The sequence below is a fragment of the Monodon monoceros genome, unplaced genomic scaffold (genome assembly GCF_005190385.1).
Source record: "Monodon monoceros isolate NGI ecotype Baffin Bay Population unplaced genomic scaffold, NGI_Narwhal_1 Super_Scaffold_18, whole genome shotgun sequence".
NCBI lineage: Eukaryota > Metazoa > Chordata > Mammalia > Artiodactyla > Monodontidae > Monodon > Monodon monoceros.
In genome coordinates this window covers 99399663-99426246 of record NW_021703774.1, presented here as the reverse complement: position 1 = coordinate 99426246, position 26584 = coordinate 99399663, and the positions used below count along the sequence as shown (strand labels likewise).

General features: G+C 35.9%; 1 protein-coding gene across 7 annotated transcripts in view; it reads left to right on the top strand.

Annotated features, from left to right (window-relative positions):
• CCDC18 (coiled-coil domain containing 18) overlaps positions 1–17592 on the top strand; it is a 117905-nt gene extending 100313 nt beyond the window's left edge. For 4 of the 7 annotated variants that reach the window (XM_029228832.1, XM_029228833.1, XM_029228835.1 and 1 more), the window contains 2 exons: positions 9372–9839; positions 17320–17452. In XM_029228832.1, coding sequence (XP_029084665.1) covers positions 9372–9839; positions 17320–17334 — 483 coding nt within the window. In that variant the 3' untranslated portion in view covers positions 17335–17452. Of the gene's footprint in view, positions 1–9371; positions 9840–11154; positions 12997–17319 lie in introns of those variants that run through there. The other 3 variants (XM_029228829.1, XM_029228830.1, XM_029228831.1) reach the window with 2 other exon arrangements.
• Positions 17593–26584: the final 8992 nt, after the last annotated feature.

Sequence of the window (26584 nt, the reverse complement as noted above, 5' to 3'; positions counted from 1 at the left end):
TTAGCAACCTCTCCTATTTCCCCCACCACCCAGCCTCTGGCAACCACTTTCCTGCTCACTGTTTCTGTGAGTTTGACTTTTTTTTTTTTTTAAGATTCCACACATAAGTGATATCATGCAGTATTTGTCTTTCTCTGTTTTATTTCACTTAGCATAATGCCCTCAAGGTCCATTCATGTTGTTCCAAAGGGCACATTGTATATTCCATTGTATGTATATTTACCACATCTTTTTTTTTTTAACATCTTTGTTAGAGTATAACTGCTTTACAATGGTGTGTTAGTTTCTGCTTTATAACAAAGTGAATCAGTTATACATATACATATGTCCCCATATCTCTTTCCTCTTGTGTCTCCCTCCCTCCCACCCTCCCTTATCCCACCTCTCTAGGTGGTCACAAAACACCGAGCTGATCTCCCTGTGCTCTGTGGCTGCTTCCCACTAGCTATCTATTTTACGTTTGGTAGTACCACATCTTCTTTATCCATTCATCCGTTGATGGGCACTTAGGTTTTTTCCTTATCTGAGCTATTGTGAATAATGCTGCAATGAACATAGGAGTACAGTTATCTCTGATAACCTGTTTTCATTCCCTTTGAATATATACCCAGAAGTGGTATTGCTGGATCGAATGATAGTTCTATTTTTAATTTTGGGGGAAAGCTCCATGCTGTTTTCCTTAATGGCTGTACCAGTTTACATGCCCACCAACAGTGCACAGGGGCTCCCTTTTCTCCACACCCTTGCCAACACTCATCTCTTTTTGATGTCTTTTTGATGATAGCCATTCTAACAGTATAAGGTGATATCTCATTTGATTTTGATATGCATTTCCCAGATGATTAGTGATATTGAGTACCTTTTCATGTACCTATTGGCTCTTTGTATATCTTCTTTGAAAAAAACGTATATTCATTTCCTCTGCCCATTTTTTAATTAGATTGTTTCTTTGCTTTTGAGTTGTATGAGTTCTTTATGTATTTTGGATATTAACTCCTTATCAGTAAATGATTTGCAAATATTTTTTCCCATTCTGTAGGTTGCCTTTTCATTTTATTGGTTTCCATTGCTGTGCAGAAGCTTTTTAGTTTATAGAGTCCCTCTTTTTTATTTTTGCTTTTGTTGCCTTTGCTTTTAGTGTCAAATCCAAAAAATCATCACCACGCCTGATATCAAGGTGCTTACCCCGTGTTTTTTCTTATAAGAGTTTTATGGTTTCAGGTCATAAATTTAAGTTTTGAATACAGTTTGAGTTGATTTTTGTGTATAGTGTAGGATCGGGGTCCAGTTTCATTTTTTTGCATCTGGCTCTCCAGTTTTGCCAGCACCATTCATTGAAGATACTGTTCTTTCCATTGTATTGTATATTCTTAGCTCCTCTGTCATAAATTAATTGGCTATACATGCATGGGTTTATTTCTGGGCCATCTATTCTGTTCCATTGATCTATGTGTCCATTTCTATGCTAATATGTACTATACTATAGCTTTGTAACATGGTTTGCAATCAGGAAGTGTGATGCTTCCAGCTTTGTTCTTCTTCAAGATTGCTTTGGCTATTTGGGGTCTTTTGTGGTTGCATACAAATTTTAGGATACCTTGTTCTATTTCTGTGAAAAATGCCATTGGAATTTTGATGGGGGTTGAATTGAATCTGTAGATCACTTAGGATAGTAAGGACATTTTCACAATATTAATTATTCCAGTTCATGAGCACAGAATATCTTTCCATTTATTTGTATCTTCTTCAGTTTCTTTCATCAGTGTCTTACAGTTTTCAGTGTACAGGTTTTTCATCTCCTTGGATAAATGTATTTCTAGGCATTTTATTCTTTTTGATGAAATTATAAATGGGATTATTTTACTAATTTCTCTTTCTGATAATTCATTATTAATATATAGAAGTACAACAGATTTTTATATACTGATTTTGTATACTGCTGTTTACTGAATTCATTTACTAGTTCTAACAGTTTTTTGATGGCATCTTTAGGGTTTTCTATATATAATATCATGTCATTTACAAACAGTTAAAATTTTACTTCTTCCTTTCCAATTTGGATTCCTCCTATTCCTTTTTTTCCCCCTAATTTCTCTGGCTAGGACTCCCAATTCTGTATTGAATAGAAGTGGTGAGAGTGGGCATCCTTGTCTTGTTCCTGATTTTAAAGGAAATGCTTTCAGTTTTTCACTGTTGTGTAATATGTTAACTGTAGGTTTGTCATATATGACCTTTATTATGTTGGAGTACATTCCCCCTATAACCACGTGTTGTGCATTTTCATCATGAATGGATATTGAACTTTGTCAGGTGCTTTTTCTGCATCTTTTGAGATGATCATATGACTTTTATCCTTCATTTTGTTAATGTGGTATCTCATTGATTTGCAGATGTTGAACCATCCTTATGTCCCTGGACCTAATCCCACTTGATCATGGTATATGATTCTTTTAATGCATTGTTGAATTCAGTTTGCTAATATTTTTTAAAAATATTTATTTTAAAATACTTTTTTTTATTAAGTGATATGGGAGTATAGTTGCTTTACAATGTTGTGTTAGTTTCTGCTGTACAGCAAAGTGAATCAGTTATACATATACATACATCCACTCTTTTTTTAGATTCCCTTCTCATCTAGGTCACCACAGAGCACTGAGTAGAGCTCCCTGTGCTAGACAGTAGGTTCTCATTTGTTATCTATTTTATTTATAGTAGTGTATATATGTCAATCCCAATCTTCCAGTTCATCCCATCTGCCTACCTTCCCCCCTTGGTAACCATAAGTTTTTTTCTATATCTGTGACTCTGTTTCTGCTTTGCAAATACGTTCATCTGTACCATTTTTCTAGATTCCACATGTAAGTGATATTATATGATATTTGTCTTTCTCTTTCTGACTTACTTCACTCTGTATGACAGTCTCTAGGTCCATCCATGTCACTGCAGATGGCATTATTTCGTTCCTTTTTGTGGCTGAGTAATATTCCGTTGTATATATGTACCACATCTTCTTTATGCATTCCTCTGTTGATGGACATTTAGGTTGCTTCCATGTCTTGGCTGATGTAAATAGTGCTGCAGTGAACATCAGGGTGGATGCATCCTTTCAAATTATGGTTTCCTCCAGATATATGCTCAGGAGTGGGATTGCTGAATTGTATGGTAGCTCTATTTTCAGTTTTTTAAGGAACCTCCATCGTGGCTGTACCAATTTATATTCCCACCAACAGTGTAGGAGGGTTCCCTTTTCTCCACACCATCTCCAGCATTTATTGTTTGTAGATTTTTTGATGCTGGCCATTCAGTTTGCTAATATTTTTTGAAGATTTTCATGTCTATGTTCATCAGTGATGTTGGCCTGTAATTTTCTTTTCTTGTGGCATCCTTGTCTGGTTTTGGTATCAGGGGAATGCTGGCCTGGTAAAATGAGTTTGGAAATGTTCCCGTCTCTTTTCTTTAGACTAGTTTGAGAAGGATTGGTATTAATTCTTAAATGTTTGTTAGAATTCACCAATAAAGCCATTTGGTTCTGGACTTTTGTTGTTGGGAGATTTTTTTTTTATTATTATTATTACTGATTCAATCTCCTTACTAGTAATTGGTCTATTGAGATCTCATTTTATATTTTCTTCATGATTCAGTCTTGAGTTGTATGTTTCTAGGATTTTACCTATTTTTTTCTTTGCTGACCAATTTGTTAGTGTATAATTGTTCATAGTAGTCCCTTTTGATCCTTAGTATTTTTTTGGTGTCAAGTTGTAACATTTCCTCTTTCATTTCTGATTTTATTTATTTAAGTTCTCTCTCTTTTTTTCTTGTTAAGCCTTGCTAAAGGTTTGTCTATTGTGTTTATCTTTTTAAAAACTCAGCTCTTAGTTTCATTGATATTTTCTATGTCTTTTTAGTCACTGTTTAATTTATTTCCACTCTGATATTTATTTCCTTCCTTCTACTAACTTTGGGCTTAGTTTGTTCTTCCTTTTTTATTTCCTAAGGTAGAAATTTAGGTTGTTTTATTTGGTATCTTTCTTGTTTCTTAATGTAGGCGTTTATTGCTATAAACTTCCCTCTTATATCTGCTTTTGCTGCATCCCATAAGTTTTGGTGTATTATATTTCCATTTTAATTTGTCTTAAGATAATTTTGATTTCTCTGTTGATTTATTCTTTGACACATTGGTTGTTATGTAGCATGTTGTTTAATCTCCAAGTAATTGTGAATTTTCCAGTTTTCTTCTTATAATTGATTTCTACTTTTATACCATTGTAGTTGGAAGATGCTTGATATGATTTTAATCTTCTTAAATTTATTAAGACTTGTTTTGTGACCTAACATATGATCTGTCCTGGAGAATGTTCCATATGCACTTGAGAAGAATATGTACACTCCTGTCATGTGTTGGATGGAATGTTCTGTAAATGTTAAGTCCATTTGGTCTAACTTGTAGTTCAGGTCCAATGTTTTCGTATTGATTTTCTGTCTGGATGATCTATCCATTGATGAAACTGGGATATTAAAGCCCCCTACATTAATATGTTGCTGTCTGTTAATACTTGCTTTATATATTTAGGTGCTCCTGTGTTTTTTAGGTGCAAAATATTTACAAATGTTATATTCTTTTGTTGGATTGACCCCTTTATCATTATATAATGACCCTCTTTGTCTCTTGTTACACTTTTGGCCTAAAGTCTGTTTTTTTTTTAAATAAGTGTAGTTATCTCAGCTTTCTTTTGGTTTCCATTTACATGGAATATATTTTTACATCCCTTCACTTTCAGTCTATGTGTGTCCTTAAAACTGAAGTGAGTCTTTCTAGGCAGTATACAGTTAGGTCTTATTTTTTTATTAAACCACTCTGTCATTTGATTAGAGAATTTAGTCCATCTATATTTAATTATTGATAGGTATGGACCTACTATTACCATTTTGTTCATTGTTCTCTGGCTGTTTTTAATTCCTTCGTTCCTTTCTTCTGTTGCTCTCTGCCTTTATAATTTGATGATTTTCTGTAGTGGAATGTTTAGTTTCCTTTATCTTTGTGTATCTATGATAAGTTTTGCTTTGTAGTTTTCTTGAGGCTTACATAAAACATCTTACATGTATGACAGTCTATTTTAAGTTGATAAGAACTTAACTTTGAATGTATACTAAAGCTTTACATTTTTACTCTGTCCCCCCTTTATTTTGTTTTTGATGTCAAAATTTACTTCTTTTTATCAGTGTACCCATTAACAAATCATTGTAGTTTTAGTTACTTTTAATACTTTTGTCTTTGAACTTTCATACTATAGTTATAAGTAATTTACTTACCACCATTACAACATTAGAGTATTATGAATTTAACTATATATTTACCTTTATCAATGAGATTTAAATTTTCATGTTTTCCTATTAATAATTAGTATCCTTTTATTTCAGCTTGAAGAAGTCCCTGTAACATTTCTTGTAAGGTTAGTCTAGTGGAGATGAACTCTTTCAGCTTTTGCTTCTCTGGAAAATGCTTTATCTCTCTTTCAATTCTGAAGGACAACTGCCAGGAAGAGTATTCTTTTTTTTTTAACTCAAAGAGTATTTTATTTATTTAGTTATTTAGTTATTTATTTATTTTGGCTGCATTGGGCCTTTGTTGCTGCACGTGGGCTTTCTCTATCTGCAGTGAGCAGGGGCTTCTCATTGCAGTGGCTTCTCTTGTTGTGGATGGGCTCTAGGTGCGCGGACTTCAGTAGTTGCAGCACACAGGCTCAGTAGTTGCGGCACGTGGGCCCTAGAGCACTGGTTCAGTGGTTGTGGTGCACAGGCTTAGTTGTTTCATGGCATGTGGGATCTTCCCGGACCAGGGATCGAACCTGTGTCCCCTGCATTGGCAGGGCGGATTCTTAACCACTGCATCACCAGGGAAGTCCCAGGAAGAGTGTTCTTGGTTGGCAGTTTTTTTCTTTCAGCACTTTGAATATATCATGCCACTACCTTCTGGCCTGCAGTTTCTGCTGATAGTCTTACAGGGTTCCCTTGTACTGCTCCTTCTGTACTGAGTTCTAAGGGGATAGCCATAGTACATCCTTGGAAGCCTGTTAAGAACTGCTTCTTTGTTTGCTGTAATCTTGTGTGTCAGACTCAAGCCCTGTTGGTTTTCACAGCTAAGTGTTTTGAGGGCCCATCACTCAGGTGGAAGTCTTAAAAGTTGGAGCACTAGATGTGGGATCCAAGCCGTTTGCTTCTAAGGAAGAAACTGGAAGTCAGGTGTTCCCTCCCATTGTATGGCCCTGTGCTTGACGTGGGGTTTATGGCAAAAGTGAGTCTCAGCTTTCCTACTAGTTTTGGTGTGGGCATTTTCTTATCCACCCAATGTGTAGATGTTTCTTTCTCAGCTTGTTTCTTTTGAAGGGAATTGTTCCTTATGTAGCTATAGATTTGGTGTTTTGTGTGTGGGAGGAGATACGAGAGGAGCCTATATCGCCATCTTGGCCTGGAACTTATGCAAATACCAACTTAATCATAATGTTTACTTCAGAGGGTTTTATACTTGATGTACTTTAAAAGGAGGAGCAGGGCTTCCCTGATGGCGCAGTGGTTGAGAGTCCGCCTGCCGATGCAGGGGACACGGGTTCGTGCCCCGGTCTGGGAAGATCCCACATGCCACGGAGCGGCTGGGCCCGTGAGCCATGGCCACTGAGCCTGCGCGTCCGGAGCCTGTGCTCCGCAACGGGAGAGGCCACAACAGTGAGAGGCCCGCGTACCGCAAAAAAAATAAAAAATAAAAAAAATAAATAAAAGGGGGAGCATTAGTGGGAAGCTGCCACATAGCACAGGGAGATCAGCTCGATGCTTTGTGACGACCTAGAGGGGTGGGATAGGGAGGGTGGGAGGGAGGTTCAAGAAGGAGGGGATATGTGTATGCATATAGCTGATTCACTTTGTTGTACAGCAGAAACTAGCACAACATTGTAAAGCAATTATACTCCAGTAAAGATATATATAAAAAAGAAAAAATAGGAGTATTTTTCGAAATCAGGCAAGTTCCTCTAAAAATCATAAAGTAGAAAGTGCAAGATTATGTTAAAAAATTTTTTTACTGGTTTTTGAGTACATATGTCATTTTTCAAATAACCTCTTGCTACTTATTTACCCCTATTGATCATGACAGTTTACTCTAGAATTTGAATTAATCTCAGTATTGATGCATAGAGATAAAAAATTTAATATTAGTTCAAACTGCCAATAAGTATGATTAACACTGTCAGCTAAGACCTTAAAAAAAGACCAAACTCACTGATAGTTTTGAAGCAATAAATGATTTTATAGCAAAATGGAAGTTATTAAAAACCAAAAGAACTCAGTCAATTAATACCTTAGAAATATTTGTAATTATTAACCTGAGCACTTAAATTCCTCTTATAAAATACTTTATATTCACAGTACTAGAGGAAAGATGAATAGACAGAATCTAAAATTATGTTTCAGTTGAACACTCTATGAAATAGTAATATAGTTAGTGTTCTGGGGATTTACAACATTTACACAAAATAATAAAACTTCATTGCAAAAAATTGACTAAAAATTTTAAAGATTCTGCATTGTATATCCCTTGTCACAGTAATTATGTCTGCTCATTTGTTAGATATTACCAATGAGATAAATAAAATTGTATTGCACTTATCAATTATTCAGAAGTTTTTAAGTTCAAATACTTAGGAAGTTGTGAAAATATTGTCAAAATAGCAGCAATTCTTAAATGAACCATACATACAGAGATCTTAGAACATGTACTATGATTAGCCAGTATACCAGACAGAGGTAGAATTTCTTTGTTTTCTGACAGTAGAAAGTAAGGCAACCACAGCTGGCTCCAAAGTCTAGATTGGAGAGAAGTTAAGGAGGATAAGAGAGAAAGAAAGAAGAAAAGCTAATAGAAGAGCAGAAGCTGGCATAAATGTAACAATTAGAAGTAACTATAAATAATGGAAAGCAATTCATTGACAGCAGCAGTAAATGACAGAGAACAGAAACAGAAGTGAGGGAGAAGAGAAGAACACTGTTTGAGGCACTGTTTCCAGTTCACCTCTTTTGGTACCCTAACAAGTACCCTCGTATTTGAGGAAGTAAGAGCAAAGCTAAGTCCATTTTCTGAAAGCCCTGAAGACATCACTGTATTATTGCACACTACAATAATGATCACAGCAGTGAACTTCTCTGAGTCTTAAGAAAAAGTTGAATTATGTTTAATATATTCAATATACTACATTTCTTTGTAAAAGTTAGGTGTTGAACTGTAAGTTAAATGGAATCCTGCTTATCTGAGATACCACATTTCTCAGTTTGGCTAGATAACACACAGAAGTTTAAAAAAAAACTTAAACTGCACACGACCTTATATGTGTCAACTTTATAATTACTTCATTAATTATGATTATAAAAATGTGAATACAAGACTTACTAAAAAAAATTCGCACTTCTGCCACTTATAAATCAAGTTTATCTAGATAAAGTACTGTAAAGACATCAAAGGACTGAAATATGCATGTTAAACTTTCATTTTGCAATGCACACTGTGGTTATTGACAGTTTTAGTTATAAGTACAGTATTTTTAGAAAGAATAGAAACTATCAGTTTAAAAGTGACTGGTTTAGAAATATGCATCTTATGGATACTTGTAAGAAAAGGAGAATGTATTTGAACAGGAAACTACTACGTATGTTTAACTTTTGAAATTAAAATGTCTTCCCTTTTTTTTTTTTGGCTTTATCGCTTTTCAGTGTATGCAATCTTATTCTTAGGATCCCAAAGTTGGGTCAGAGGACCCAAATGAAGGACACGGAAAAACAGAAATGAAAAGTTTATTTAATAAGGATTAATTTATTAAATATTATTAATCATTTAAAGGCTTTTCTTTGAAAATTTTCTAGTAAAGATTTCTTGTGATGATGACATATAAAGCAGAGTAGCTAATAGACATTTATTTCCTATTAGAAAACTCTGCAGGGCATTGTTTTTTGTATGTATGTATGTTAGATTAACAAATGATTGTATACCTTTTTATACTTTTGCAGAAAATTTTTTAGATGTAAGATTTCAGTCTTGAATAGAAATTTATATTGTCATCAATACTAAGAAAGAAAAAGTTCTATAAGGAAAATGTAATTTTCAGTGGAATTCCTTAGTATAGTTTAAACATATTTCTAGTGAATATAGATAATTTTCCCACAATGAAGGGTTTTAACAGAGCTTGGAAAACTCAAGAGTTGTTATAAAAAGAATTTCTGTACTAGGATGAAGTTTAACTTAGATGACTTCTAAGAGTCTGATTTTCTAAGTAATTCATTCATTTAAGAAATATGTAATCAGCACCTACTATGTACCAATTTTTCTACAGGAATCGGAATTAACCAGATTGCAAGCCAAAATTTCTGGACATGAAAGGGCAGAAGACATCAAGTTTCTACCAGCCCCATTTACATCTCCAGTAGAAATTGCGCCTGATATTCAAGATTCAAAATTTGCTAAGCATTCTCACACAGCTTTCTTCAAGTGTAGAAAACTACGTCGCTCTATTAGTGCCAGTGACCTTAGTTTCAGAACTCGTAGTGATGAAGATCTTTCTGAAGAATTACTGCAGGACTTAAAAAAAATGCAATTGGAACAACCTTCAACATTAGAAGAAAGCCAGAAGGATCTGACTTATACCCAGTCAGACTCATTTAAACCTCTCCCATATGACCTAGAAGATGATAGTTCTGAGAATAATGACTTCAGTACACTTAGTGGAATGCTAAGATATATAAACAAAGAAGTGAGACTATTAAAAAAGTCTTCTATGCAAACAGGTGCTGGTTCAACTCAGGTATGTATTTCATACATTAGAAGTTATAATAATTTGTCTCCAATTAGTATCATTTTATTTTCTGTAAGAAAGAAACCCATACGTTTAAATGAAGCACTAATGCCATTAGGTGATGTACACAAATATTGAAAGTATGAAAAACTTCATTGTGAGTTTAGAATGCTTTTACCCCAGATAAGTAGAGTTGAAAATTAAGCTTTGAAAATTACCTTTTGTTAAAGTAGCCTATATATTTGATTAAATATAATCTCTATATTTGACTGAAGACTAATTCTACCTCATACTGGGAAAGTATTTTGAACTCCAGAGTATTAGAGAATGTTTTTTGGAGTTCCAAAATTAGTTGTGTTCCTAGACTTCCTGGAAACCATTCTAGTAAAGATTATTAAGGTAGTCTTTGTTTTGGTCATAGAATTTCCATAGTGGCTCAGAATATCTCATTCACATGATTTTTCTGCTCCCATTTTTCCTGAGCATATCATACTGAAGAGGCAACTTTGTCCCTGCTTACATACCTTACAGACACTCGACATTGTTTATAAGCAGTTAATCTATAGTTTGCACAGAGAAATAAAGAATCTCTTCCAGGTAATTTCAGCTTTTTTCAAATGCCCATTTGCCTCATTTCAAACATATCATAATAGGTTTGGTGGCTTAAAAAGTTTAAAAAGTGTTTTTAGAATGGATCCAAGACAAAGACTGTTGGAGCTTCTATTCATTTCTCCACGTCCTTCCTTACATTAAAAAGAGCTTAATCTGGGGAGTTCCCTGATAGCCTAGTGGTTAGGATTGCGGACTTTCACTGCCATGGCTCAGGTTCAGTCCCTGGTGGGGAACTGAGATTCCGCAAGTCACGTGGCACAGCCAAAAAAAAGAAAAAGCTTAATTTATTATTTATAAGCAGAAGACTAGAAATAATAATGGTATTGGTAAAAACAAAATTTATACATTATGAAATTTCAAGTGTATAGCAAACAAGTAAGATGGTAAAATAAACAAGGCAAACTTCTATAAAGCCTGATAAAATTAATTTTCATCTAGCCTTTAAAACTACAGTTGTGTTTACTGTATATCATTTATTTAGCCATTTAATTCATTTAGGATTTATTGAGCATCTACTATGTACCAGGCACTGGGATTATAGAAATAAACAAAACAAAAATGATCAAGACCCTGTCCAAACAGAGCTTACATTTTAGTGGGGAGATCATCAATAAACAAGTAAATAAACATATGCTCTAATGCCAGGTGGAAATAAGTGTCATGAAGAAAAGCTGGTAAGAGGATATAATGTGACTCAGGTATACTGTTTTAGATCTGGTGATCAGGGAAGGTCTCATGAGAAGATGACGTTTGATCAGAGTCCTATAGGAAGTAAGGAATTAAACTACTTCAGTATCTGAAGGAAGAGCATTGGAGGAACGGAAACAAGTGTTATCGTCCTGAGGTGGTAGCATGCCTGGTATGTTCAAAAAACTGCTAGGAGGTGTATGGATGATTTGGTGTAAAAAGAGGGAGGAGATGTGATAAGAGATAATGCCAAGGGTAGGGTAGTGGAGGTGGGGGTGCCATAGTGATCTTGTAGCTCCTTTTGAAGTGTGATGGGAAGACATCAGAGGGTTATGCTTAAGAAAGTGACATGATCTGATTTATGTTTTTAAAGGATCACTCTGATTGCTTTATGAAGAATGGATGATAAAGGGACAAGAACAGAGAACATATAGGAGGCTACTTGTAAAAATCCAGGCAGGATATGATTTTGGATAGGCAGGAGGATAGATGTGAAGGTGTTGAGAATGGTTCAATTTCTGGATATATTTTGAAGGTAGAGCAAACAGTGTTTGATATAGGTTTTGAGTGACATAGAAGTCATGAAAGACTCCAAAGAGTTTAGCCAGAGTAACTGAGCATTTACTGAGATGAGGAATACTAGGAGATGAGCAGATTTGGAGGCATGGAGAGAATCAAGGGTTTGATTTTAGATATAAATTTGAGAGTTCTATTAGATGTCCAGATGAAGACGATAAATTGTTGCATTTATGAGACAAATTATAAATTTAGATATCATCAGCATATAGATGGTAGTTATAGCCATAATGATGGATTAAATCAAGGAAATTAATGGAGGTTAAAAAAAGAAAAAAGTCCAAAAACTAAGCCTAATTTAGTAAGGCTAAATTACTTTTAGCATGTGAGTATCGATAATTTAAATTAAAGCTAACTGAGAAGTAAACAGTGAGATAGGAGAAAAATAGAAGAGTATAATAATATTCCATAAGCCAAGTAAAAATGTGCTTCAAGAAGGAGGGTGAGATCAACTGTGTCAAATGTTGCTAAATAAAGTGAGGATTGATAATTGATATCATATTTGTTAATGTGGAAGCTGTTAATGACATTTTTAAGAATGGCTTCAGAGTAATAGTGAGGATAAAAGCCTGATTAGAGTGGAATCAGCAAAGAATGGGAGGAGAAGAAATGCAAACACCAAGAATAAACAACTCTTGATATACAGTAGAGCAGAGAAATGAGGGGAATGTGATGTCAAGGGAGAGTTTTTTATTTTGTTTTTTAGGATAAGAGATAAAACAGCATTTTGTATGTTGGTAGGAATGATCCAGTAGATGAGGAAACTGATAATGCAAGACAGAGTGGAAGGAGTAAAATCCTTAAGGTAGGCTGAAGGGGACAGGATCCAGAAGAGAAGTAGAATTGGCCTTGAATAAAGGAAGGGGCAGTTTATCCACTGTACTGGGAAGGAAGGCAGAATATAAGGGTACAGAAATACATGGAGTGGAAGAAACACATGGTGGCAGGGGAGGAATTCCATTATTAATTGCCTTTGTTTTCTTAGTGAAATAAGAAACAGGGTTATCAGCTAAGGCAGGGTAGGGTATTAGAGGTTTAAGAAGAGGGGAGGTATATGAAACAGTTATCTTGTAGAGTGGGAAAATATAAATGGACTAGGGAAGTCTAGTAGGATTGCCAAGGAGATAGTTTTGTTGTGTAGAACTGCCATGCAAACCATAAGACATCTGGTGTCTTTTGTCCCTGTCTATTCTGTGCCAGCAACAGGATGTCCCTTTTTCCCCATCATAGTGACAACCAACAAGTACTTTTACAGATTTCCAGAATGTTCCCTAGGGGAGAGTACTGCTCCCTTTAAGAACCTCTGCTATATTCCAATGGCCCTTACAGTCATGGATATACAAGAGTCTTATTTTTGGTAAAATAGAATTTATACAGGATAAATTTGTGATAGATTTACTATTCTAAATGCTTTACATAGATTAACTCATTTAATCTTTATTAACAACCTTGTGATAGGTACTATTATTATCCTAATAATACCAAATCTTCTATTTTAGTGGCTACTATTATTATTCTCACTATATAGATGAGGAAGCTGAGTCTCTGTTCTTAACCACTATTGATAATACTATTTACATAGTTGTACTTATCTTTTCTTCAGTACTGTCTAATTATATAGTTTGGTCTTGCAACTACTTAGTCAATTAGAGATTAAGGTTGTGGGACTTAAAATTACTACACAGCTGATAGAATATTTCTCACTCTAAAGCTCATTGGGAAAGATAGATGGATTTGAATATTGCAAATCAATTTACCTATTCTATTATCATGGAAACTCAGTGCAAAATACTTTAGTCAGTTCTTAAGAAAATCTAGCCAAAGTTAAATTCTGTACACATATAGTTTTATTTATTGCTAGTGTTAAAAAAAAAAAAAGGTGGAGCACAAAGTGGAGTCACTTGCCCCTAGGACAGCAAACCAAGACCTAATTGCAGCCTCTCCTAGGAGTGGAATTTTAAGTCAATCATTGGAATTTTCCGATCAGCATTAGCGGGGTAATCTACCTGATAAGACCCCTGCCACCCTTCCCCCAAAGAAAGGTGACCTTGACTGAAACAATCCTTTCTTTTCTTTTGCTAATAACTGTCTTATCCTGCCCAGATTCTGCCTATTAAAGCCTTCCATATTGTACAGCTCCTTTTGTTGCAGGAAGGGGGACCCCTTCCAGGGCCTGAGAGTGGACTCTTCTCTAACACTCAGAAATGAATTGTCTGAGGAGAAACATGTGCTGACAAAGCAAGAGACTATTGGGAAGGGGCACCTGGGTGGAGAGCAGGAGGATAAGGGAACCCAGGAGGACTGCTCTGCCACTGGCTTTCAGGGTTTTACGGTGATGGGATTAGTTTCCAGGTTGTCTCTGGCCAATCATTTTGACTCAGGGTCCTTCCTGGTGGCACACACATCACTCAGCCAAGATGGATTCCAGCGAGGAGAATTCTGGGAGGGTGCTAGGACATATGGACTGGTGTCTCCTCTCTCCTTTTGACCTTCCCTGAATTACTCCGGTTGGTGGTAGCTTGTTAATTCTGCATTCCTTCCCAGGACCTCCTGTTTAAGGTAATTCATGCAAGTGGTTACTATGGTGCCTGGCTAGGGCATCGGTTTCAGTCAGTGTTTCCCCTAACACTCTGAGCACCTCTCTGTTTACTAGATGAAATGCTATCTGATTCATGCATAAAGCCAATTAGATCTTCAAATATACTTGGTTGTATTTTGTTTTTTAACACTAGTGATACTCTGCTGAGTTTTAAATGCATTAACCACTGTTAATGCCAAAAACTTGGCCTCTGTGCACTGGTGCCGAACTGAATTTCAGAGACAGTTTTGGGTGAAGTAGAAAAGGAGAGCTTTATTGCTTTGCCAGGCAAAGGGGGATACAGCAGGCTCGTAGCCTCAAAACCCAGGGAGTTTGGTGAGGAATTTTATAGCAATGGTTCAAGGGCAGGTTGCTGATAAGGATCAGGGTATGTGCAGGGCCTGTATTCCTTTAATCTGTCCTCAGGTGGTTTCCTGATGAGCTTCTGTGGTTCTCGAGGTTATCAAACTGTGACTTTCTCTCTGGAATGAAGAATGCTTCAAGTAGTTAACATCTTCCATTTGTTGGGAGTTTTAGTTCTGCAGAAGAGCTCAAAGATATTGTTATGTGTATCCCTTGAGGCAGAACCAGGACCCTGCCCCAAGGCTGCGCTATTGTTTTTGGACTGTTCCTCCTTTGTCTGTCTCTGTGTCCCCTCCCTTCCCTGATTAGCAACGGTTTGAACCTGCCCTTTGGAATTCAGGGAAGGTCATGGAGGCTGAAGCCTATTTTCTACAAACAATAAACGGGGAACACAGAAAGGCTTCTGTGCCCAGGAGCCCCACAGGGTCCTGCTCGGTTTCACTGTCAATTTTCATGACTTGAGGCTCACTTGGGACTCTTATAACTCATGAGCCTCTGTGTTGGCTTAATTTTGTCTTGGGCAGAAAGGACTGGCTCTTTTGGTTGCTGAGAACTATATTCGGTGTCCTTTGGAACCTGTGCTAGGACTGATGCTTGATAAATGCTCATCTGTGGGTTTTTTTCAGTTCTCTAATGGTCATTACTTACTGATTATACCTAATGTTGAGGAAAAGGTGGCTGAAGATGTCTTCTCAATGCTTTTTTCTGTAGGACCTCCATTTTTTTCTTTTCTAATTTCACTGTTTTTTTCTAATGGAAAGTAAGAAAATTCAGAGCTAGGACAGCTACTATTGAAAGAAACTTTGACTTGCTATGGTTTTACTCTTTAACTACCTTCATGGTCATTTACATGTGCATTGCATTAATAACTGTGTACCACTTTGTAAAATTTGACATGAAGTATTTTAAATTGGGGTGTAGAACCTTGATGTACAGGCTAGTTCTGGTTCTCAGCTTGTTTCACCCATCACTAAAGTAGACATTGGATTGGTCTCCGATTTAAAAGCAGACTTTTTAAGCTCTTTTAAAAAGCCAAGGAGTGTTGTTTAAATGAAATGTTATAAAGAAACACAAATATGTCAGTCAGATACAAAGATAGTTTATCTGATTGAGGGTGAATTGTTTCTGAGCTCTACCCAATTACTTGCTCACCTCTTTCATGGCTGCTCATGCAAAAACTACAGAGCAGCCTTGGATTAACTTTTAAGGAAAATAAGTACAAGCTTAGGGCACCAAGGGAAGGGGAGCACCACAGAGTTTTTTGCTCTAGCTATCATGCCCTTAACCCTTTCACTGCCACACTTGACTATAGTAGACTTTTTTGTTATTGTCTTTATCTGCCATATTCCAATTTAATCTACACTGTTAAAAAAATCTTTCTTTGGTATGGTGAATGACTAATTTTTAAAGTTTGGTTTGAAGGTGTTGTCAGATATTTACATTTGTTTCTAATTCATGGTGTGAGTTTCACTTCTGTAGAGAGTAAAAACCAGCAGGCTAAGTCCTGATAGCATTTAACTCATCAGTTAATATGTGTAAAGGTGTAAAATAAAGCTCTTTATTTTAAGCAATGGAAGGGCTGGGGGCATCACTATTGGACTGTGCTTAGGACGTACATTAGCCCTGCTCCAAAGAGTGCAATCTTAAAGTCCACTGGTGCAGCAGAAAGAACATAGAAATTGGTATGTGAGAAATGTTAAGTAAGTGTTAGCTTCCTTTCTTGGAACAAGAAGATCAGCCCCAATACTGATTTTCTTAATGGTTAACTATGTTGGCAATTCCATTCACAATAAAGCCTCTACCACAGTAGTATTTTGCTTTCAGACTCTGACAAAAGTTTCAAAACCCACAAAAAGTTACACATGCACACAATTTTGAACACAATTTCAAGGAGTTCACAGACTTCAAGTTAAGAACTCCTGTTTTAGATTAGAGCAGTAGAAGTGTTGTGAATTAATTAGCTAATTCACAGTTTATTAGGAAGTTGAAAGGAGTATTATTTATCCCTCTTATTTTCAAAAAGAAAAGTAGTTTACAAAATATGGTCCTGTATACTGCGCAATAAGATGAAAAATGAGAATTGATAAAATCAGTGATTGGGTAACAATTAAAAGTGGAAAAAAAAAACAAGATGAAGTAGGAGTACAGGTAAGTACCTAGAGACATGATAATATTTTCAAATTCCTGGCCCAAGCAAAGACCAAGATACAACAAGAATATTTGACCTATAGTATTAGAATCTCCTGAGACTTTTCCACTTTTGTATGTTGTGCTACTTCTTTGTGCAACATTTCTCTCTTGTCTTTTTCCTTTCCTGTTCTGTTTTTTTCTCTCTTCTCTCTTTTTCATTGACTTTTTTCATGTAGCCCTTCATCTATCTTACTGTGCCTTCAGTTGAACCATAAAGTGACACCAATGTCTAAATATCTTATTTTTATTGTCACCTGTTTTTGTTTTTAAAATCAATTTAATTTTGCACTCCCTCCTAATTCCCCAACCAGATTTATTTGCTTTTTCTATCGATGTGGTCCATTAATGACATTCTGATTCATGTTTTTCAACTGACTAAATATTTTCCACTCTTGCTTTAAATTATGCCCCTCATTATTATAGTGGACTTTTAATGCTAAATCAGTATTTCAAATAATAATCTATTAATTTGCATTATTCCAGGGAGAAAATTTGTAATTAAAAGAAGACGTTGATGTGATGAAAAATGGAATTTTTGGTACTGTGCTGTGTTTACTTATTATATACAGTTCATACTTCATAGAAACTGTTATTTTATTGCTTTTGAATAAATTTTAAGGTTTTTAAAGAAAGTTCTTTCTTCTAAAGCTTACTTATACTTTTTGTGAAAATTAATTCACTTTATTTATTGTTTTGGTTTAAACTTGCTACTTTCCTTTTCTTTATTTTTTATGTAGAAATCATTGTTAAAATGCATAATAAGTACATTCAGACTACCATATTATTTGCTTATTTTTCTAGTGATACTTTATTTTTAAAACAAGTAATATGAATTTAGAGTTCATTCTGCCACAGGTTCATAATTGTACTAATAATGGCTAGCTTTTGTTGAATGTTTACCATTTATCAAGCACTATTTTAGGCATTTTATATTTGATAACTCATTTAATCCACATGACAGTCTTGTACATGCCTTAATTTTAAAATGCTTTATTGCTAGTGCAGTTCCAGACCACTGCAGTAAAGTGAATACACAGTAAACAAATCAAGCATAATCAAAGTTATGTTTATATAACTATGTATGTTAGTCTGTGTAGCATTATGTCTAAAAAAAATCTATGTACATGCCTTAATTTTAAAATGCTTTATTGCTAACAAATACTAAGCGTTATCTGAGCCTTCAGCATTCATATTCTTTTTTCTGGTGGAGGGTCTTTCCTCTGTCTTGGTGGTGGCTGAGGCTGGGGTGTCTGTGGCAATTTATTAACATAAGACAACAATGAAGATTGCCGCACAGATGGACCCTTCCTTTAACAAACAATTCCCTGTAGCATGCAGTGCTGTTTGACAGCATTTTACCCACAGTAGGACTTCTTTCAGAATTGGAGTCAATCCTCTCAAATCCTGCTTTATCACCTAAGTTGACATAATATTCTAAATCCTTTGTTGTCACTTCAACAGTCTTTACAGCATCTTCACGAGGAGTAGATTCCATCCCAAGGAACTACTCTCTTTGCTCATCCATAAGAAGTAACCCCTTGTTCATTCAAGTTTTATCATGAGATTGTGACAATTCAGTCAAAACTTCAGGCTCCACTTCTGATTCTAGTTCTCTTGCTGCTTCCTCCACTAAAGTCTTAAACCCCTCCAAGTCATCCAGGAGGTTTGGGATTAACTTCTTCCAAATTCCTATGAGTGTTAATAGTTTGACCTCCCATGAATCACAGATGTTCTTAATGGTATTTAGCATGGTGAATCCTTTCCAGCAGGTTTTCAGTTTACTTTGCACAGATCAATTAGAGGAATCACTCACTATTGCAGCTATAGCCTTACAATTTATTTCTCAAATAATAACACTTGAAAGTGGAAATTGCTCCTTGGTCCATGGGCTGCAGAAGGGATGCTGTGTTAAGCAGGCATGAAGACAACATTAATCTCATTGTACATCTCCATCCAAGCTCTTGGTGACCAGGTGTGTTGTAAATGAGCAGTAATATATTTTGAAAGGAATCTTTTCTTCTGAGCAGTAGGTATCAACAGTAGGATCCAAATATTCAGTAAACCATGTTGTAGACAGATTTACTGTCATCCAGGATTTATTGTTGCATTTACAGAGTGCAGGCAGAGTAGATTTAGCATAATTCTTAAGTGCCATAGGATTTTCAGAATGGTAAATGAGCATTGGCTTCAACTTCAAGTCACCAGCTATGTTAGCCCCTGACAAGAAAGTCAGCCTGTCTTTGAAGCTTTGAAACCAGGTATTGACTTCTCCTCTCTAGCTATGAAAGTCCTGATGGCATCTTCTTCCAATAGAAGGCTGTTTAGTCTACGCTGAAAGTCTACTGTTTAGTGTAGCCACCTTCATTAATTATCTTAGCTAGATCTTCTGGATAACTTGGAGCTTCTACATCAGCGCTTGCTGATTCACCTTGTACTTTGATGTTGGGAGATGGTGTCTTTCCTTAAACCTCATGAACCAGCCTCTGCTAGCTTCATACTTTTCTTCTGCAGCTTCCTCACCTCTCAGCCTCCACCGAATTGAAGAGAATTAGGGCCTTGATTATGCTTTGGCTTAAGGGACTGTTGTGACTGTTTTTATCTTCTATTCAAATCACTAAAACCTTTTTCATGTCAACAATAAGCAACATAAAGTACCTAGGAAAAAATTTAATGTAAGACATGAAGACCTGTATATTAAAAAGTTCAAAACACTGCCAAGACAAAGATTTAAAGAGATAGAGAGGGCTTCCCTGGTGGCACAGTGGTTGGGAGTCTGCCTGCTGATGCGGGTTCGTGCCCCGGTCTGGGTGGATCCCACGTGCCGCGGGGCAGCTGGGCCCGTGAGCCATGGCCGCTGGGCCTGCGCATCCGGAGCCTGTGCTCCACAGTGGGAGAGGCCACAGCAGTGAGAGGTCCGCGTACCGCAAAAAGAAAAATAAAATAAAAAAATAAAGAGATAGAGAATATATACCACATTCATGATGTTCAATATTGCTAAGATGTCAGTTCTGTCTCAAATTGATGTATAGATTCAATACAGACCCAAACAAAATTCCAATAGATTTTTTTAAAGACTTCAACAAGCTGATTCTAACAGTTAAGTGGAAATGTCAAGGACCTAGAGTAGACAAATAATCTTGAAAAAGAACAAAGTTGGAGGACTTACACTATACTACCTGATTTCAAGAATTATTATAAAGTTAAAATTCAATAGAACTAAAAAGAGTTCATAAATATATCAGTGGAACATAGCAAATTATGTATTTATATATTTATATGATTTAATATATATTTATATATATATATAATATGTAAAGGTATATATTTAACTGATTTTCAGCAAGGCACCAAAGTAATTCAATGTTGAAAGGAAAGCCCTCAACAAATAATGATGGAACTGTTGGAGAAACTTAAGGGGGAAAAAAATAGTCTAATTTCTACCTCATATTATATTTTAAAAATAAGTCAGGGTGGATTATAAACCTAAATGTAAAAGCTAAAACTTTAAAGATTCTGGAAAAAACATAGGAGAATAACTTCATGACTTTGGAGTATGTAGAGATTTCTTAGGACCCAAAAAGCACTAGTTATAAAAGTAAATAAGTGACTTGATCAAAATGAAAAACTTCTCTTAAATCTCTCAGCATTAAGAAAATGAAAATGCATGCTACAGAGAGAGAGCTATAAATATATGAGACAGAAAACTTGCATTCAAAATTTGTAAAACAACTCACTATAAATTAAAAAAAAATTTGTAATCCCAATTTAAAAATTGGTAAGGGGACTTCCCTGGCTGTCCAGTGGTTAAGACTCCATGCTCCCAATGAAGGGGGCCTGGGTTCAATCCCTGGTTGGGGAACTAAGATCCTGCATGCTGCACAGCATGGCCAAAAAACAAAAAAAAAGGTAAAAGACTTAAACAGATACTTCACAGAATAATATATGTGAGTGGTCATGTGCACATTTAAAAGTGTTCAACATATTTAGTCATTAAGAAAATAAAAATAAAACCACAATAGGCTACCCATGAGAATAGCTAATATTAACAAATAACCAAAAAAAAAAAAAGAATAGCTAATATTAAAATAACTGGTAACACCAAATGATGTGGAACATCTAGAATCACTTTGGAAAATTCTTTGGCAGTTCCTTTTAATTTCTACATACAGCTATTATATGATCCAGCAATACCACTCCTAGGTATTTAGCCAAAAGAAATGAAAATATACGTCCACCAAAAGACTTGTACATTAATGTTCATAGTACCATTTCTCATTTATAGCCAAAAACTAGAAAAACTCAAATGTCCGTGAGTATAAGAATGAATAGGCAACTTGATACATTCATACAGTTAAGTACTATAAAAAAGAATAAACTGTTATACGGAATAAGTGGATACATATCAAAAATATACTGAATGAAAAAAGCTATACATAAAAATACTATATGACTCCATTTATATGAATTTTAAGAACAAACAAAACTGATATATAATAGAAATCAAAACAGTGCTTGTCTCTCAAGGGTGGGGAATTGAATAGAAAAGGGACAGGGGGGACTTCCCTGGTGGCACAGTGGTTAAGAATCTGCCTGCCAATGTAGGGGACCCTGGTTCGATCCCTGGTCTGGGAAGATCCCACATGCCGCGGAGCAGCTAAGCCCGTGTGCCACAACCACTGAGCTTGCACTCTAGAGCCTGCAAGCCACAACTACTGAGCCTGCATGCCACAACTACTGAAACCCACACTCCTAGAGCCTGTGCTCCACAAGAGAAGCCGCTGCAATGAGAAGCCCACGCATCACAACAAAGAGTAGCCCCCATTCGCCACAACGAGAGAAAGCCCGCATGCAGCAACGAAGACCCAATGCAGCCAAAAATAAATAAATAAATTTATTTTAAAAAAAGAAGAGGAAGAGATACCAGGAGTACACACAAACAGAAAAAAGGCCATCTGAGGATACTGCACAAAGACAGCCATCTGGACTTCCAGCCTCCAGAATTAAATAAATTCTGTTCTCCAGAATAGAAATAAATTTCTATTGTTTAAGCCACCAAGTCTGTGGTATTTTGTTCTGGCAGCCTTAATTAATATGACAGCTGAATAATACAGATGGAAATGGGAGTGACTACTAATAGATACAGGGTTTCTTTTTGGAGTAATGAAATGTTCTAAAAGCGATTGTGGTGATCGTATAATTCTGTGGATGCTATAAACCATTTAATTATGTACTTTAAATGGGTGAATTTTATGGGCTATGAATTATGTCTCAATAAAGTGTTTTTTAAAAAGCAGTCAGAGAAATTCATCATATTAACAAAGTAAAAATTTTGAAAACATCATCAATAGATGCTGAAAAAGCTTTTGACAAAATCCAACGTCCATTCTTTTTTGTTGTTTTTGGGCTGCATTGGGTCTTTGTTGCTGTGCGCGGACTTTCTCTAGTTGCGGCGAGTGGGGGCTAATCTTTGTTGTGGTGGTGGGGCTTCTCATTGCGGTGGCTTCTCGTTGTGGAGCACGGGCTCTAGGCATGCAGGCTTCAGTAGTTGTGGCTTGTGGGCTCTAGAGCGCAGGCTCAGTAGTTGTGGTGCACGGGCTTCGCTTCTCCGTAGCATGTGGGATCTTCCCGGACCAGGGCTCGAGCCCTTGTCGCCTGCATTGGCAGGCAGATTCTTAACCACTGCACCACCAGGGAAGTCCCCAACATCCATTCTTGATTAGAAAAAAACTCTAGGAGAAAATATTTTCAAATCATGTATTTGACAAGAGATTAATATCCAGAATATAGAAAGAACTCTTAAAACTCAACAACAGGGCTTCCCTGGTGGCGCAGTGGTTGAGAGTCCTCCTGCCGATGCAGGGGACACGGGTTCGTGCCCCGTTCCGGGAAGATCCCATATGCTGTGGAGCGGCTGGGCCCGTGAGCCATGGCCGCTGAGCCTGCCCGTCCGTAGCCTGTGCTCCACAACGGGAGAGGCCACAACAGTGAGAGGCCCGCGTACCACAAAAAAAAAAAAAAAAACAAAAAAACGCAACAACAGTAGTAACAACACAATTTAAAAATGGACAGAGGACTTGAATAGCTATTTCTCCAAAGAAGATATACAGATGGCCAATAAGCACATGAAAAGATGCTAACTAATCATTAGAGAAATGCAAATCAAAGCCACAATGAGATACCAATTCACATCCATTAGGATAGTTATTACTTAAAACAAACAACAGAAAATAAGTTTTAGTGAGGATGTGAAGAATTTAGAACCCTTGTGCATTACTGAAGAGAATGTAAAAGATTTAGCCATTATGGAAAACAGTATGGCAGTTCCTCGAAAAACTAAAACTAGAATTATTATATTACCCAGCAATTCCACTTGTGAGTATATGTTGAAAAGAACTGAAAGCAGGGATTTGAACAGATATTTGTACACCAATGTTCCTAGCAGCATTATTCACAATAGCAAAAAAGATGGGAGCAACCCATGTGTCCACTGATGGATGAATGGATAAACAAAATGTGGTATATGCATACAATAATGGAATATTATTCAGCCTTAATAAAGAAGGAAATTCTGATTTGTGCTACAACTTGGATGAACCTAGAAATCTTTATGCTAAGTGAAATAAGCCAGATATGAAAGGACAAATATTGTATGATTTCACTTATATGAGTTACTTAGAATAGGCAAATTCATAGAAATGATGGTTACCATGAGCTGGAAGAAGGGAATGGAGATTTATTGTTTAATAGCTACAGAGTTTTATTTTGGGATGATGAAAAATTCTGGAGACGGATAGTGGCTATGGCTGCACGACAATGTGAATGTACCTAATGCTACTGAGCTGTACACTTCAAAATGGCTAAAATGGGAAAAATGTTTTGTTATATATATCTTATCACAATAAAAAACAAACTCCCAGCAATCTAGGAATAGAAGATTAACTTCCTTAATCTGATAAAGGACATCTATGAAAAACCTATAACTGATACCATACTTGATGATGAAAGACTGAATGATATCCTCCTAAGATTAGAAACAAGGTAAGGATATCCACTCTCACCATTTCTTTCTAACTTTTAATGGAGGTTTCAGCCAGTGTAATATGGGGGAAAAATAAAATAAGAGCTTCCAGATTAGAAGGGATGACAATCCCAATCAAAATCACAGCAGGATTTTTTTTTTTGGTAGAAATTCACAAACTTTATGTTCAAAACAAGGAAAGCTAAACAATATGTTGTTTAGGTAAACATAGGCAATAACTATAAAGAAAAACAAGAGAATGCTTAACACAAAAATCAGGATAGTTGTTATCTCTGGAAGTAGTGAGGGAATTCAACTAGGGAGGAGCATACAGAGAACTTCTGGGATGTAGAATGACCTGGATGGTGGGTAGACAAATTATTCACTTTCTTATCCCTTAAACTGCACATGAAAGTTTCCATATAATTTTGCATTACACTATGTATCCCAGCCTACTAAAAAAAAAAAGTTATGTTTCTCAAAAGTCTTCAAATTAAAGGAATATAAGGCATGTAAACAGAATTTAAGGAGGCTTAAGTTAGGGATACATCAACATGATACAACTAGGTAATTCAGAGAAGAAAGAGAGATCAAGGATTTCCTGGAGGAAATAGCATTACAAATTGAAATGAGAAATTCCAAAACCAAATCCTCTGTCCAAATAATATAGCATCCTATTTGAAAAGACAATGAAAGGAACTGCGTGAATTGAAGCAATGCTCGGGTTTGCACCAGACTTGTAGATTTAAATTCTAGATTCTTTCCCCAAAGAGAATTGTTTGACTATGAGGGGCACCATTGTGAATCTGATTATATGTAGGACCCAATTTTAAGATCCTACCTAGTAAAAATTTTTTACATAGCAAAAAATTTCATGTTTATTTGATTTTTGCATTACTTTTCTATTGCCACAAACTATCACAAATTTAGAGGTTTAAAACCATACCCATTTATTATCTCACATTTCTACACGTCAGAAGTCTGACAAGCAGTGGTAAGGTTCTCTGCTCAGGATCTTATGAGGCCAAAATCCTGGTGTTGGTAGGGCTATGATCCTTTCTGGAGGCTTTGGGGAAGAATTTACTTCCCAGGCTTCTTCAGGTTGTCAGAATTTAGTTCCTTGTGGGTCTAGGACTGAATCTCTGTTTTCTTGACCTGTGTCTCCCTCCATCTTCAAGCCAGCAACTGGGAGTCAAATCCTGGTGGTGCTTCAAAGTGACTTCCTCTTCTGCCTACCTTTTTTTCTGCAGCATCTGGAGAATATTCTCTGCCTTTAAGGGTTTGTATGATTAGGTTAGATCCACTTAGGTAATTGCCCTTTCATAAGGTCAACTAATAACCTTAATTGCATCTGCAAAGTCCCATTTCTGCAGTACTTAAAGTATTGTTTGACTGAATAACCAAGGGGCAGGAATCTTATGGAAGGGGGTATCTTTAGAATCCTGCCTATCACAGTTGTCATCCATGTCAAGAAATATTTCAATAATTGAGCATTGTATTCTCATGGCACTGTGCTGAGACCTGAAGATTTTAAATGTACAGTCAACCAACTTCAAGGAATATATAATCTAGTTGTGTGCTATTAATATAAAGTGTTTGTATAGAATGAGGTTTTGTGTAGAATTTGTCTTAAAATACTGTTTCAATTGTATCATCTGAGTTTAGCCAACTCTTCAAAATTATTCTGTTCACTTTCATTTTTTAAAAGAAACCCAGCATATTGACTGGGTTTATTCACTTGTCAGTAATGACAGTTAAGTCATAGTTGAACAGTTAAAAAAACCTCTTTTCAGTGAGTAAAATAATTCTTCTGTCTTAAGGCGTCAGTAAATTTGGGAGGAAGGCGATGAAAACCTACAAAACAAAACTTACCTAACAGATCTAAAACCTGAGCCAAATCTCTAGATACCAACAGTATTATTGCAGTGGAAGCATTTCAGGAGCTTCCTGTATAACATGCTAATTCTCTCTTCTTTAAATGGACTAGATAGAAGTGGTACAACAGCAGAATCATTCTAGCCTAATAACCAAATTAGGGAAATATTTAGTGCTTTAAATGCATTTCTCAATAATAATTTTGTAGTCTGGGCATACTTCCATTTACCTCATTAAATTTGGATATCTTCATATATTGTGATTCATTTGAGAAGTTAATAGCCTCAGCGTTTTACAACAGACACTGTCTAAAGTAGTTAGGAAGACAGAAAGCTTTTAGTTCAACTCATTTCCCCTTGAATAGAGAGCTCAATAAGCCATTTCCTCATGTTGAAATAAAAGCTGTTTAATGAGAATACAGATCAAATTTTGTTACTAGAAAAGTGTGCGTGTGTGTGTGTGTGTGTGTGTGTATAACAAGCCCACGCAAACAGTATTTAATATATCTAAATTCTAGTACAGTGGAAAAATTGGACACACTTTTAGGTTTCATTTTAACTATAATTTTATTACCCTGATCAATATTGTTTGCCTGTTTTTGAATGGTACTTGTTTTAACCTTTGAATCCATTGCACAATGGCTGGGTTTTTTTATCACCAAAAGATCACTTTTAATATGTTGTTTTTTATCCTTCTAATCTTTTTTGAGCATAGAGATTTTTAAAAGTTACTGAAATATAGTTGATGTACAATATTATGTTAGTTTCGTATACTACATAGTGATTTGACACTTGCATACATATGGAATGATCACCACAATAAATCTAGTAACCATCTGTCACCAAAGTTATTGCA